Source organism: Nomascus leucogenys, chromosome 2 (assembly GCF_006542625.1).
Source record: "Nomascus leucogenys isolate Asia chromosome 2, Asia_NLE_v1, whole genome shotgun sequence".
NCBI lineage: Eukaryota > Metazoa > Chordata > Mammalia > Primates > Hylobatidae > Nomascus > Nomascus leucogenys.
The window spans coordinates 137,409,204-137,423,680 of NC_044382.1; the positions used below are offsets into that span (position 1 = coordinate 137,409,204).

At 33.4% G+C, this 14,477-nt stretch overlaps 1 protein-coding gene across 1 annotated transcript in view; it reads left to right on the plus strand.

Annotated features, from left to right (window-relative positions):
- The window catches only part of ADAMTS19 (ADAM metallopeptidase with thrombospondin type 1 motif 19), a 274,439-nt gene that overhangs the window by 77,019 nt on the left and 182,943 nt on the right, over positions 1 to 14,477 (plus strand). The window contains exon 7 of the mRNA XM_030818417.1: positions 12,621 to 12,664. Coding sequence (XP_030674277.1) covers positions 12,621 to 12,664 — 44 coding nt within the window. The remainder of the gene's footprint in view (positions 1 to 12,620; positions 12,665 to 14,477) is intronic.

The window sequence follows — 14,477 nt, forward strand, 5'->3', positions numbered from 1 at the left end:
TGGAAGTCAAATTGTCCCTGTTTGCAGATGACATGATTGTATATCTAGAAAACCCCATTGTCTCAGCCCAAAATCTCCTTAAGCTGATAAGCAACTTCAGCAAAGTCTCAGGATACAAAATCAATGTGCAAAAATCACAAGCATTCTGATACACCAATAACAGACAAACACAGAGCCAAATCATGAGTGAACTCCCATTCACAACTGCTTCAAAGAGAATAAAATACCTAGGAATCCAACTTACAAGGGATGTGAAGGACCTCTTCAAGGAGAACTACAAACCACTGCTCAATGAAATAAAAGAGGACACAAACAAATGGAAGAACATTCCATGCTCATGGGTTGGAAGAATCATTATCGTGAAAATGGCCATACTGCCCAAGGTAATTTATAGATTCAATGCCATCCCCATCAAGCTACCAGTGACTTTCTTCACAGAATTGGAAAAAACTACTTTAAAGTTCATATGGAACCAAAAAAGAGCCCACATTGCCAAGTCAATCCTAAGCCGAAAGAACAAAGCTGAAGGCATCACGCTACCTGACTTCAAACTATACTACAAGGCTACAGTAACCAAAACAGCATGGTACTGGTACCAAAACAGAGATATAGATCAATGGAACAGAACAGAGCCCTCAGAAATAATGCCGCATATCTACAACTATCTGATCTTTGACAAACTTCACAAAAACAAGCAATGGGGAAAGGATTCCCTATTTAATAAATGGTGCTGGGAAAACTGGCTAGCCCTATGTAGAAAGCTGAAACTGGATCCTTTCCTTACACCTTATACAAAAATTAATTCAAGATGGATTAAAGACTTACATGTTAGACCTAAAACCATAAAAACCCTAGAAGAAAACCTAGGCAATACCATTCAGGACATAGGCATGGGCAAGAACTTCATGTCTAAAACACCAAAAGCAATGGCAACAAAAGCTAAAATTGACAAATGAGATCTAATTAAACTAAAGAGCTTCTGCACAGCAAAAGAAGCCACCATCAGAGTGAACAGGCAACCTACAAAACGGGAGAAAACTTTTGCAACCTACTCATCTGAGAAAGGGCTAATATCCAGAATCTACAATGAACTCAAACAAATTTACAAGAAAAAAAAAAACAACCCCATCAAAAAGTGGGCAAAGGATATGCACAGACACTTCTCAAAAGAAGACATTTATGCAGCCAAAAAACACATGAAAAAAGGCTCATCATCACTGGCCATCAGAGAAATGCAAAGCAAAACCACAGTGAGATACCATCTCACACCAGTTAGAATGGCCATCATTAAAAAGTCAGGAAACAACAGGTGCTGGAGAGGATGTGGAGAAATAGGAACACTTTTACACTGTTGGGGGACTGTAAACTAGTTCAACCATTGTGGAAGTCGGTGTGGTGATTCCTCAGGGATCTAGAACTAGAAATGCCATTTGACCCAGCCATCCCATTACTGGGTATATACCCAAAGGATTATAAATTATGCTGTTAGAAAGACACATGCAAACGTATGTTTATTGTGGCACTATTCACAATAGCAAAGACTTGGAACCAACTCAAATGTCCAACAATGTTAGACTGGATTAAGAAAATGTGGCACACATACCCCATGGAATAGTATGCAGCCATAAAAAATGATGATTTCCTGTCCTTTGCAGGGACATGGATGAAGCTGGACACCATCATTCTGAGCAAACTATTGCAAGGACAAAAAAACAAACACCGCATGTTCTCACTCATAGGTGGGAATTGAACAATGAGAACACATGGACACAGGAAGGGCAATATCACACACCGGGGACTGTTGTGGGGTGGGGGGAGGGGGAGGGATAGCATTAGGAGATATACCTAATGCCAAATGAGGAGTTAATGGGTGAAGCACACCAACATGGCACATATAATCATATGTAACAAACCCGCACGTTGTGCACATGTACCCTAAAACTTAAAGTATAATAATAATAAAAAAAAATTCACAAAAAAAAGAAAAAAAAGAGTAGTAAATTGAAGTTGGTAGAAGGGATGGAAAGATTTGCATGGATGGAGAGGAGACTTATGGTTATAAGGTTTGAGGTGAGTCTAGGTTACACATTTGCATTTGTCAAGTCTTTCTTCCTTCTTAACAGTGATAGATTTGAGAAATATTGCTTCTGAGACTAAAGAAGATGAAAATCATAATTTGATTACTGATTTATAATTTTCTCTTATTACAAATGCAATATATTTATTACAGAAAATTGATAAGTACAAGAATAAAGATAAAAATTAGCCGATAGTCCCACTACATAGGAAAAAGTATAGTTAACATTTTAAAGTATATTTCATCGGTTGTATTTCCTATGTATTTATATAATTAAATACATGGATTTACCTTATTGGGATCATAGTCTACATACAAGTTTTGTTTCTCACCAACAAAATATATTGTGGCATTAATTTTATTCCTTATTTCCAATGCCATTTTTTCTTTCAAAACTCTAAAAAAGCTTTAGTATTTTCTGCACCCAATTTTTTTAGTATTAAAAACCCTTAAAACTAGCATCTTGAAGTGACCACTCTTCATTATTGCCTCCCTTGTTGCTAGCTTTCCATAGCTATGCAACACAAGAATTCTATTAAAAGGAAAAGAAGAAAGCATGGTGTGATATATTTCATATATACAAAGAGCATAAAGAATAACATAATTAACAACTGCCTGTTTACCCCTCTACTTAGGAAACAGAACGTTATCTATGTTGTTGAAGTCATTTTACATACTGTTTTATAATCCGTATTTTCCCTTAAAAGTCTGTTTCAAACGATTGCTTATTTTTATATATTTTCCTTGGAAATGTAGCCTAATATGGTTTTATTTTCCAAGTAATGCGTATTCTCATGGCACAAGTTTAAATATAACTTTTAAATATATTGTCATAAGCATATTCTTATGGTAAAAGTAAAAGAAACGCCTTAGTGTTTACATAGTAAATTAACTTTTACCAACTTCTACTCCTGCTCTCCAACCCTAAGGTAATCAATGTTAAGAGTTGGTGTGTATGTACAGAACATTGTTTCCTGCTATACACAGTTTTCTCTATTTGTTTGTTTTTTCACTTTACTATTATGTCTGGCAAGTATTTTTATGTCATTTATTGTGGAAGGCAGAATAATGTCCCTCCTCCCCAAATATTCACGTTCTAATCTCCAGAACCAGTGAATATGCCATCTTACTTGGCAAGGAGACTTTGCAAATGCGATTAAGGATCTTGGGATGGGCAGATTATCCTAGCATATTTGAGTGGGTTCAATGTAATCACAAGAGTCCTAAAATAAAGAAGAAGGAGACAGAAGTTCAAAGTCAGAAAAGGACTGGAAGATACTATAAACCCAGTTTTGAAGACAGAAAAACAGGTCAAAAGCCAAAGAATGCCAGCAATGTCTAGAAGCTGGAAAAGGCCAGGACATAGATTATACCCTAGTACCTCTAGAAGGAATGCAGCTCTATGGCACTTTTATTTTGTCCCATTAAGACCTGCACTTGACTTCTGACAAGATAACAAATTTGTGTTGTTTTAAGCCACTAAGTTCATGGTAATCTGTTATAGCAGCAATGGGAAACTGATGCATTCCTATCGGTCTGCATCATTTGTGAGGGGGAGCCGACATACTATACATTGCATAAAAGTACCTTGATTTATTCAACTACTTATCTGTTTATAGAACTTTCTAATTGTTTGCTGTTAGAGAAAATGTTCTATAAATATGTTTATATATGGTTTTAAACATGTGCTATAATAGTATTTATTTAGGGTAGATTAAAAAGTACTTGCTCCGTCAAAGGGTACACATATATAAAATACTGACAAATACTGGCGAACTGTTCTCCGTTTACTCACTTGTGGGACAAGGCTTCTGTGGAGGATCACCCTTTCTCCATATTTCTGTTTCCATTGCCATAAGAGTGAAAAATCACCCCACTAAAGAGAATATTTTATTCCTAAGTGACCTAGTACCATTTGGTTAATAAAGATTAAATGAGTGCTTCGTGTAGTTAAGGAAAAAATATCCCTTTCTAGTTAGGGTAAAGATGATCAGCTATTTAGCTTTGTAAGAAAGCTGTGAAAAATAGAATAACATAAGAAAAAATGTTAATCTCCGTGGATTGCATGTTCTTATCCATATTTGGCAGAGTAAACTCAGAACCAGGCTCAGTTTCTAGTAAATGCTCATCGTAGATAACTAGTAAATGTTAGGGGTTATGTGCATACATTAGTAGGAATAAATTTTAGCTCGGGGATCAAGTTTGGTTTCAGCTAAAATGCATAATGCTTCTACAAATCCAAACCTATCTGAGGTCATATATTTGTCAAATTGTCCTGTGCAGTACAATAAAGTAAATAGTTTAAAGCTGACCTAGTTATGATTCTGGGTTCATAGTAACAAAAACACAAAACATGTTCTCTTAACTCTCAACTCTATGATTTCTTAGAGCAAGTTTCACATTTCTCATTGAAATCATGGAGAAGGCATATATCTTTATGCCCTTTGAAAATACTCTTTAAAATTCAATTTTATTAATGATAGCTTTGCCTTTCCTATTTACAGAAATGCTTTTGGTTTACGTGTAATACATGTGAAAGTTAGTTTCAAACTAATGCCATTGGCAAGTAGGAGAAAATTTAATAAAACATAGAAATCACAAAAATAGCTTGATTTAATACAAATTACAGAATAATTTTTGAATGAATCATTTATAGGTATATCCCAAAGCACTATTAAACTCTACAGTGAGACTTATTCTCAGATGCATCTTCATTCTTGGAAATTAAAGGCTACATTTCATTTTTTTCAACATAAATCAGAACTTAGGCAAAATTTATTGGCCTTCCCAGTTGCCAAAGGCTAACAGTATCATTTCTATAAACTCACATGTGAAACTCTATGATGCAGACTTCAGGCGCACAGAGTCTACATGAGCCAAAAATAAGAGAATTTGAATCCACATGATCAAAGGTCTAGTCAGCAAATAATCTCTATCCCCATCCCATAAAATAAATATTTGAATATTTTGAATTAGGAATACATTACTTTGGTCTTCTGCAGAGAAGATGATTATTGGAGAATTGAATATTAAGAATTATAGTCTGATCTTTGGTTTATAATGCTGCTGACAATTTATTCTTCAATTTTTGTGAGAGGTACTTCTAGCGTTTCTGGATGAAATAACTAGAGTTTTTTTTTTTTCTTTTCTTTTTTTTTTAATGTGCTTTTTTCATTTGTTTGCTAAGTGAACAGAAATTGGCTATGTGGTGGACTCTAAATGCCCTTGACAATAAGCAGTGCATTTGTCATAGTTGTATCATGTTGTTTAGTTACAGATGAAGTCCCATGTTTCACATTATGTAAATCAAAGTCATGTTGCAGCCTCATGCATCATGATATGATGTATTATATATTTAGAAAAATCACCCCAAATCCCTTTCCCCTTACATCTGAATATACTTTACATTTAGTGATTCTTGACCCTAAGGTGAAGATTTGATTTTATGTGGTTCTTTAATTTTTTGCATTGCCATTTTATTCGGTATTATTCATTATTTAATATAACTCCCCAGACTTCTTTCTCACTGCTCCTAGGACCCTTATCACATTACAGAGGTGATATGTTCTATCCACTTCTGTGCCTTTCAAGTAGAAGCCTATTTTATTTTCTCTGTTGTGTCCTTCCCCTTATTTAGTACATGGCATATTAGAGACACTTAATGTATCCCACAATATTCAGTTATATAGGCCGTACACTACACAACAGTAGAGGGAGCCATTTATGTTGTGTATTATAAATGTGTCCATAGAATTATGCAGCATACAACTTCTACCACCAGGAGTGGTGTTCTCATAAATATTTGATTTCTATAGTTTCCTATGCAGAGAAATGATACTTTGTCATTTATTTATAATAATAATAATGCTAGAAAACCTTTCCATTCATCTTCATCTACAGTTATATTGAGACGGAATGTTTTGCTGCCAGCAGAAATTATTTTCCTTTATCATTAGGATATTATTTTTTTTGAGCCACAGAGATCAACTTTGCCTAAGTTGAGCAACAGAAGAAATAGTTGGCTTATTTTGATTCGATATTCTCAGAATCAAAGGAAGAACTGAAGAATCAGGCATCAGGAAAGATAGCAAAGAGGAAAGCTCTAGGCATCTCATCTACTGAGTTTGGATGATACAGAGCCATTCATATTTTACTATATTATTTCTTTTCCATCCTCTGAAAACATGGGTTTCAGTGTTGGGGGATAATCCTATGATTGGAAGCTGATGACTAGAATACACTGACCGAAAATATGATGCAATAGAAAGTGATTTGCCAGTGGAAAGATGCTAGGGACTAGAGTTGGGGAAGGACAGGATTTACCTCAGGACTATGAAGGAACCATATGGCTTTGTAAAAACCTTCCATTATAATCCTGGGAATAAATGTTCTGATTGAAAGCAGCCTTGTCTTGCCCAGACTTACAAGGTTTCCTGTTTTGTATCTTGTATATTGAAGGGGATGGTGACTGCTTGGAAAAAGTAGTTGCATGCTGTTTACCATGGGAAAAGTTTGGGGTAGGGCAGCTATAGTGATTATATTTTATGAGATAAAATTTGGATGTATCTTCCCTCATTTATCTAGAGTTTTCCTTCTAATTTTGGTACATATTTTCAGAAAGATATACATATTTACAATAAAAGTTATAAATATTAAACTCCAAATACTGACAATCAAATTATTTACTTCATCAAAATTTCTTTGCATTCTTTCCTATTTACTTTTTAATAATTTACCGAAAAATGCATCTACTTTTCAACATCCATTCTGTTGGGTCAGTAGACTTTTAAGGAGTATGCAAGCAACCTGATAGGATTATATCATATATATACAAAAGAAGTGAAGATTAGTGTACCAAGTGCTAACAGCCATCTTTAAATTATCAAGAATGGATTAACTAGTTTTTTTTTGTTTGTTTTTTGTTTTAAATTTAAGAAGGAGTTTTGCTCTTGTTGCCCAGACTGGAGTGCAATGACATGATCTTGGCTCACCACAACCTCCGCTTCCCGGGTTCAAGTGATTCTCCTGACTTAGCCTCTTGAGTAGCTGGGATTACAGGGATGCGCCACCACGCCTGGCTAACTTTTTGTATTTTTTTTAGTAGAGACGGGGTTTCTCCATGTTGGTCAGGCTGGTCTTGAACTCCTGACCTCAGGTGATTCGCCCACCTTGGCCTCCCAAAGTGCTGGAATTACAGGCGTGAGCCACCGCACCCAGCCTGGATTAACTAGTTTTTGGATTTACTAGAATACAAAAATAATAGCATATTTGAGAAAAACACTAAAATTTGTACAAACTGGGAAAAACACGTTATACTGTTTCTGTTGTCTGGAAATATACAGTAATCAGTAGACAGCACAGTGTAACGTTACATTATGTCTACTGTGTTTTAGGGATAACCGGCTCCCTTGCCAGTATAATGAGGTGAGCTTTGCAGTGGGCAGCAGGCCCTCTTTAGAGCAAAGGTTCCTCTGGATGCATTATAAAGGCAAACAGAGGTAGGGGAAACATGGCCACTAAAACAAACTAAAGGCAAGTATTTGAAGGTGAAGTTAATTAAGTAAGGAAAGAGAGAAGGGATAACATGCAAGCGGGCCTGAGTCTTTGCCTTGCTTAAGTCCTAATGAAATAATGGAGAAGTGTTCTCAGCTAAGAGAACCACAGGAATAATACATCTTCCACTGATACTTCATGAAGCAATTCATGTGATAACCTATCATACTTGGATTATTTTTGTTATTCATAACTAAAGAATGGTAAATGTATTCCTAAATTTTGGGTGTGATTTAAATGAATTAAGTTTATATTAAGTTCATTTTGTACCTTGTATTGAAAAGATATTATTTAAGGTTATGTTTTATCTTCTCTATTTTAGCTCTACCTTTTCCACATTACTCTCATAATTGAGTCTATATTTGTTTCATATAGTCATCTCTTTCAGAATTTGCCAGGAGAAACAGAGAACAATTTTAATAATTAATGTTGATATTAAAATACTTCATCCCTATCTTATACTCATGGCTAGCAACAAATATTTTTTTCTATCTCCAACCATTTGGAAGAAAAATAACAATATTGTAGTAATCACTTATTTTTTTACAATAATTTAAAAGTAAAATAATCCCCACTTGTTGAAAGACATTTTTGAAAAGCTATTAAATATCAACTGAACATCGTATTGAGGCAGCTCTGCAGTCTTTTAAAGCATTTGGTGAAAGTAGCTGCATGATATAAAATGTAATAATAAAATAAGGCCTATATGGCTTGTTTCTATATATATTTAGACCTAATGCTAACAATAAACTAATGTATCATTTTACTGCACTTCATTCCTATATGGTAGGTCACAGATTAAGTCCAGTTCTTTTAATTCTGTGAGAATCCGGCTGTCTAGATAATCAGAAAATGTTCCCATTATGAACATCTATAAACCATAGCAAAAAATACAATAAGCATACTTTCCCATGCACAGATGAGCCAAAAACAAAGCAAGTTCTGACAACAAGTTAAGTAAGCATCTAAGGTAATGTGGTAGCTTCCCTGAGGGAGTTTTTTGAACTAAAAAAATCTAGGTTTTTATGTTTTAATGAATCTGTGCAAAGTGGGGAAGTGGAACTGAAATGATTACACACAAATAGAATTTGCAGATACTTAGATCCTTAATAAAAGTATGAACTGGTAAAAGTTCTGCCAGCAAGCACAGGTTGTGAACAAGGAAACATTCTGCCTCATCCATGACCCCAGGTGAGGACAAAAATGCTTCCTCTGGGTATTCATTACCATGAATCTGATTTCAAAATTGAAGCACTTAGTGAAAGCATACGCAAAACTGCTCTGAAGGGACTCTCTTTCAACTTACACCACGAGGCAACCACAGTTAACATCCCACTGACTGAGTTCATAATAGAATTCCAAAATGACCAATGACAACATATTCCATTGTAAGAACCCAGAGACATATTAAAGAATAATAATTTTTAAAAAGTACTAACAGGGATTATAAAACAAGCATGTCCACCTAATTAAAAACAATCAAAAATTTCAAAATATGAGAATAAGATATTTTGGGGAAAAACAGTTGATTTGAAAACTGATGAAAATAAATGTTCTCAGGAAGAAATATGGAATATGGTACGTATACTTAAAATTTCAATTTCTAAATTGAAGAGCAGATTAGATCCAGCTGAGGAGAGCATTAGTGGATTGGATGATAGATCTGAGGGATTCTCCCAGCAGGCTACATAGAGTGGTTAAGAGATGGAAATACACAAAGGTGCCTGAGCACTACAGACATCAGAATGAGAACTATCATATTCCTAAAGAAGTTCTAGGAGAAGAGAATGGAATGTCAGAGGGATTAAACAGATAATGCTAAGAATTTTTAAGTGTTCATGGATCTCTAAGTTGAAAATATACCAAGTATCAAAGAAGATAAATAAAAACAAAATCAGTACCCTGACCCATCTTCATGGGACTGTAGAATTATAAAGACGGAAAGAGTGTTAAAAATTAAGCAGAAAGCAAATGCATGAAAAAAGGGCAAAAACTATAATCAGAGACTTCTAATCAATATTTATGAATGCTAGAATAAAATGAAATGGTATCTTCAGTGTGTTGAGAGTCAATAAAGTTGTCTTTATAACAACTCAGTTACTATTCAGTTATGAATAAATGCAAAATAATAAAAATGAAAGCAAAAGAAAAAACAAGCAAAGTTTACCATTCATAGTTAGATCCTCATTGGAAGAGATGCTGAAGAATGTACTTAAAGAAAAAGAATAGTGAGATGTCTAGAAAGTAAAGTATAACTGAGAAAATAAATTGCTAAATAAATAGGCAAATTGCTACATAAGCCCTGATGGTTTTTAAAAGAAACTAATTTTAGATTTGAAAAATCAAGATGGAACCATAATTTCAGATTAAAAACACATGAAAAATTGAAGGGAGAGATTGGATTAAAAAAAGTTATGTTCCTGCCTTTTTCAGGAGGAAGAGCCTTAGACATTCTAAGGATATGTGGTAGGCAGGAAAAATAACATCCCCTGCAAAGATGTTTATGCTCTAATTTCCAGAACCTGAAAATATGTTATCCCGTATGGAAGAAATGACTGTGCAGATGTGATTGTATTAAGAACTTGAGGGGGTGAGATTATCCTGGTGTGAGGAAAAGAGAGAGAGAGGAGAGTCAGAGAGGGTAATATGATGATCGAAGCAGGGGGCAGAGTGATGCAATTGTTGGCCTTGAAAACAGAAGGAGGCCCTGAGTCAAGAAACCTGGGTAGCCTCTGGAAGCTAGTGAAGGCAAGGAAACATATTCTCATCTAGAGCTTTCAGAGGGAACATGATACTGCTGACACGTTGATTTTAGTGCAGTAAAGCCCATTTCAAACTTCTGGTCTTCAGACTGTAAGTTAAAGTTTTCTGTTGTTTTAAGCCACCAAATTTATGGAATTTTTACAGCAGCAATAGAGAACAAATATATCATACTTTAAAATGTAAAAGGAATCACACGTCAACCACAATTTAATGTTACTTTCAAAGTAGCCAAAAAAAGTGAGTGAAAAATAAAAGGAAGAAAGAGAAAAAGAAGAACAAAGAAATATAACTTGGTAAATAGAAATCATAAATAATAGAAATCCAAACACATCAATAATAGAAAAGGATTAAATTCATTTAAAAGATATTATATACCTAGCTTTTAAAAATTTCACTATGTGCTCTTTATAAGAGACTCAGAGAAAATGGATGTTGAAAACAAAATCAGATAGGACAAGCATACATTAGTGCAGTACTGTATATTAATATTTGTTAGTATCAGACACAATCCACCTTAGCAAAGTAAACATATGGATTTTACACAATAATAAAAATAATAGTTCAAAATAAACAATCAAACTTAGAGACCGAGTACTTAATAAACAATAAACTTTGAGATAAACAAAGCAAAAATTAGAATCACAGGGAAACATCAAAAGATTATAACCACAATGGAATTTTAACAGTCTTTTATCAGTACAATGTAAAAATCAATCCAGAATTGATTATTCTACTTAACAATTGTGTATCAGAGCTTTTAAGAGCTAAATGTAATGAGCATATATGGAACTGCACTCCAAAAAATTAAACATACATTTCTAATATGCAAGGAACATTTACCAACACACACACACACATACATATATCGATATATACATATATAGATACATATATTGATATATGTATTGATACATATATCTATATATACATATATCGATACATATATAGATATATGTATGTATTAAATCACAAATGCTGCTGATGAGCCAAGCAAGATGTGAATTGAAAGCTAACCATTATAAAGATCAGTGTAGACTTCATTGGTAAATAGGCAAAAGTATTGTGCTTAATTTTAAAAGTCATTTTTTTTATCATGTAGATACAGCTTTCAGATCCTATAACAAAGAGAGGAAATTTTTTTAAAAAGATAATTTTACATTTCTCATTTATATACACACAAAAAACCTACTGTAATATTGTTTGTGATAGTAAAAATTGTATAGAACCTAAAAGCTTATTGCTAAGAAGTTGCTTATATTATGACACACTAATAGCAGCAATAAAAAAAACCCCCAACAAAAACAGCACAGCTAACTTTTGAGAGCTTACTTTGTGTGTGGCACTGTTTTAAATACCTTTTGTGTGTTAATTCATTCCCCTTGCACAGTAACCTAAGTTTTTAAGGTTTTACACATGTTAAATCATTTAAATTGAACAATAAACCTAGGTGGTAGATATTATTACTACCTCTATCTTTATGATGAGGTGACAGAGGAACAACAAGGTTAAATAAGTTGCCTAAGGTCACATAGCTAGTAAGAGGTAGATTAAAAGTTTTGCTTTCATATATTCTGCCCCCAAATCTTATAACTCTTATTAAGTTCTATTAAATTTTGCTCTATGAAATCCTAAATAATTGATAACAAGAGTGAAGCATTCTTAGGAATGCTCACTAAGGATAAAGAGTAAAAATTATAAAATATTATACATAGATCCCATTTATGTAAAATAATAATTTCCTTATACCGTTAATAAAATGATTATCAGTCTTTTAAAAATTTTGCCAGTCTTATGATAGAAAATATTATGTTGTTTTAACTTGTATTTCTTACATTTAAATCTTTGATCTGGAAATAATTTTTGTGTTACATAAAGTAGGTATCTTCCAGTAATTTTTCAAATGGAAAGCCTTGTCCCAATACCAGATTTTTTTGTAATAAAACAATAGAATACTGTAAAATTCAAAACAAGATGAGATCCTACTTTTGAAATATTGTCCATCATATGGGAACTGTCTAATGTCTGAGGATTAATTATATCTTGTGCTATAAAATTTAATTAGTCTTCCATATCTTAGAATTAAAAATTAATCTTATTCAGTTTTATTAGATTCTTGGAGATAACAGATATGCTCAATTAAACATATAACTATTAAAAATGAGTCACATGATGTCTTGTTTGTACAAAATAATTTATCTTTATTTCAGTTTTCTATTTTTCTTTCTAGGAAAGATTTCTGTGTGCACAAAGATGAACCATGTGATACTGTTGGTAAGTGTAAAAATTCTCACACTTTCGGAATTCTGGAGAACTTGAACGTATAACTTGTTTAAGTATAGGAAATTATTTGTGTTCTGGTTATAAAGGAATAACTTCAAAATGTCAGACATACATATTTTCTACCTATATGTTTAATCATTGGTCAGCACTTCAGTGTAGAAGACATGTATCAACTATATATATTGGAGACAATCTTTAAGTGATGCTTTAAGGCTATAATCAGTCCTTTTTTGTTATTTTCTCAGAGATCACACATGGGTTCAATAAAATTTTATTATTATTAATAACCAAAGACAAAATATATTAATGACATTATGTTTGACTAATTTGCAGGATAACAGATTATTTTTTGAGTTATGTATGCTTAAAGACCTTTGCAGACTGTGTCAAAACAAACTGCTTGATTCAGTATGATTCTTCTTACATGAAGTGGCAAATTTTTCACCATTTGTATTAGATATCTAAAGTGCCTAAAACAGAACCATATAGCCAACAGAATTCATGAAACCACTGTTCTTCTAACTTTGAGAGACTGGTCACATATATGTTCATGTTTTAAAATGTATCTATATAAATATAAATGTATCTAACCAAAGACTCCCCCATCTTTATATACAAATATATATATTTAATTTTAAGTTACGTAGCTGTGTGTAACAATATATTATTGGTAAGGTTCATTTAAGAGTTGTAATATAATTTTGGCATATCATGTAGGGTTCATTTCTATAGGATGAGCAGTATTTTAACTTGACCATTTTGTTGTGTCATTTGTTTTTTTATAAAGTGAACAATAAATAAAAAGGGGTAGAAACAGAACATAGGGATATTAGTATTTTAAAAGATAATTCTAACTAGTTCCATTAACCTAATTTTTCATCAACCTCCTCATATGTTTAAAATCTTAGATAATATAAGGATTTTTGACATGTATTATTCATAAAACTTATGATGGAAAGTAGTTATAATAATGTAAAGTGGATGATGATGGAATCAAGGGAATATTTGGTTCAGAAGGAATTGTCGGCATAAAAAGAGCTGGGCACCTAAGGAAAAGCGGAATTGATGTAGGGACCAGCTTCCTACTCTTGACTCTCTTGCCTGCTTTCCCCAGTTTTCTTCTTTTCCTGTCTGAATCTCCAGAAATTAAAACTTGATATCTAGTTTTTGTTACCTTAACCATGGAAGCTTTTGATTACCAGTAAAGCTTGTCTCAAAATAATAACCTTTTCTTTCATGTAAGCAGCAATGTTGCCCCCAAAAGCCTTCTCTAATAGGGACAGCTCAACATCTTGCCTTGCTTGAGCACATGTGAGAAATCAGCAACTCAGGCGACGTCTTCCATAGCTATACACACGAACTGACTCTTCATAGCCTGTAAGCAGCTACTAATAAGAAGAAAGAACCAATTTCTGCTTTGATAACAACAAAACTTCACATCTTGCTAAATCTGCTAATTCAAAATTGTGTGTATATTTGTGATATAGTATGTGTAAATCTTATTTCCTAATTTAAAACACATTTGAATAATTGAGTACCTCAGTGTGTTCTGATAATCAGAGTATGTAAGATTTGGCAGGAAAGCAATTTATTGAATCTTTAGCTCTGTTTGTCCTGTTCATAAAGATCTTCAAAAAAATCAGTTTTAAATATTACAGCATAGGGCGTGAAAAGTCCAGTGCCCTTCCTGAATTCTCTCTGTTTTGCTGATTCCTTAGATTGTCATCAGCACCTCTGACATCACTAAAGCCTAGTTCTCCCTTCCGTATCGTATGGCATATTTTTCTCCTTTAGCCCAAATATA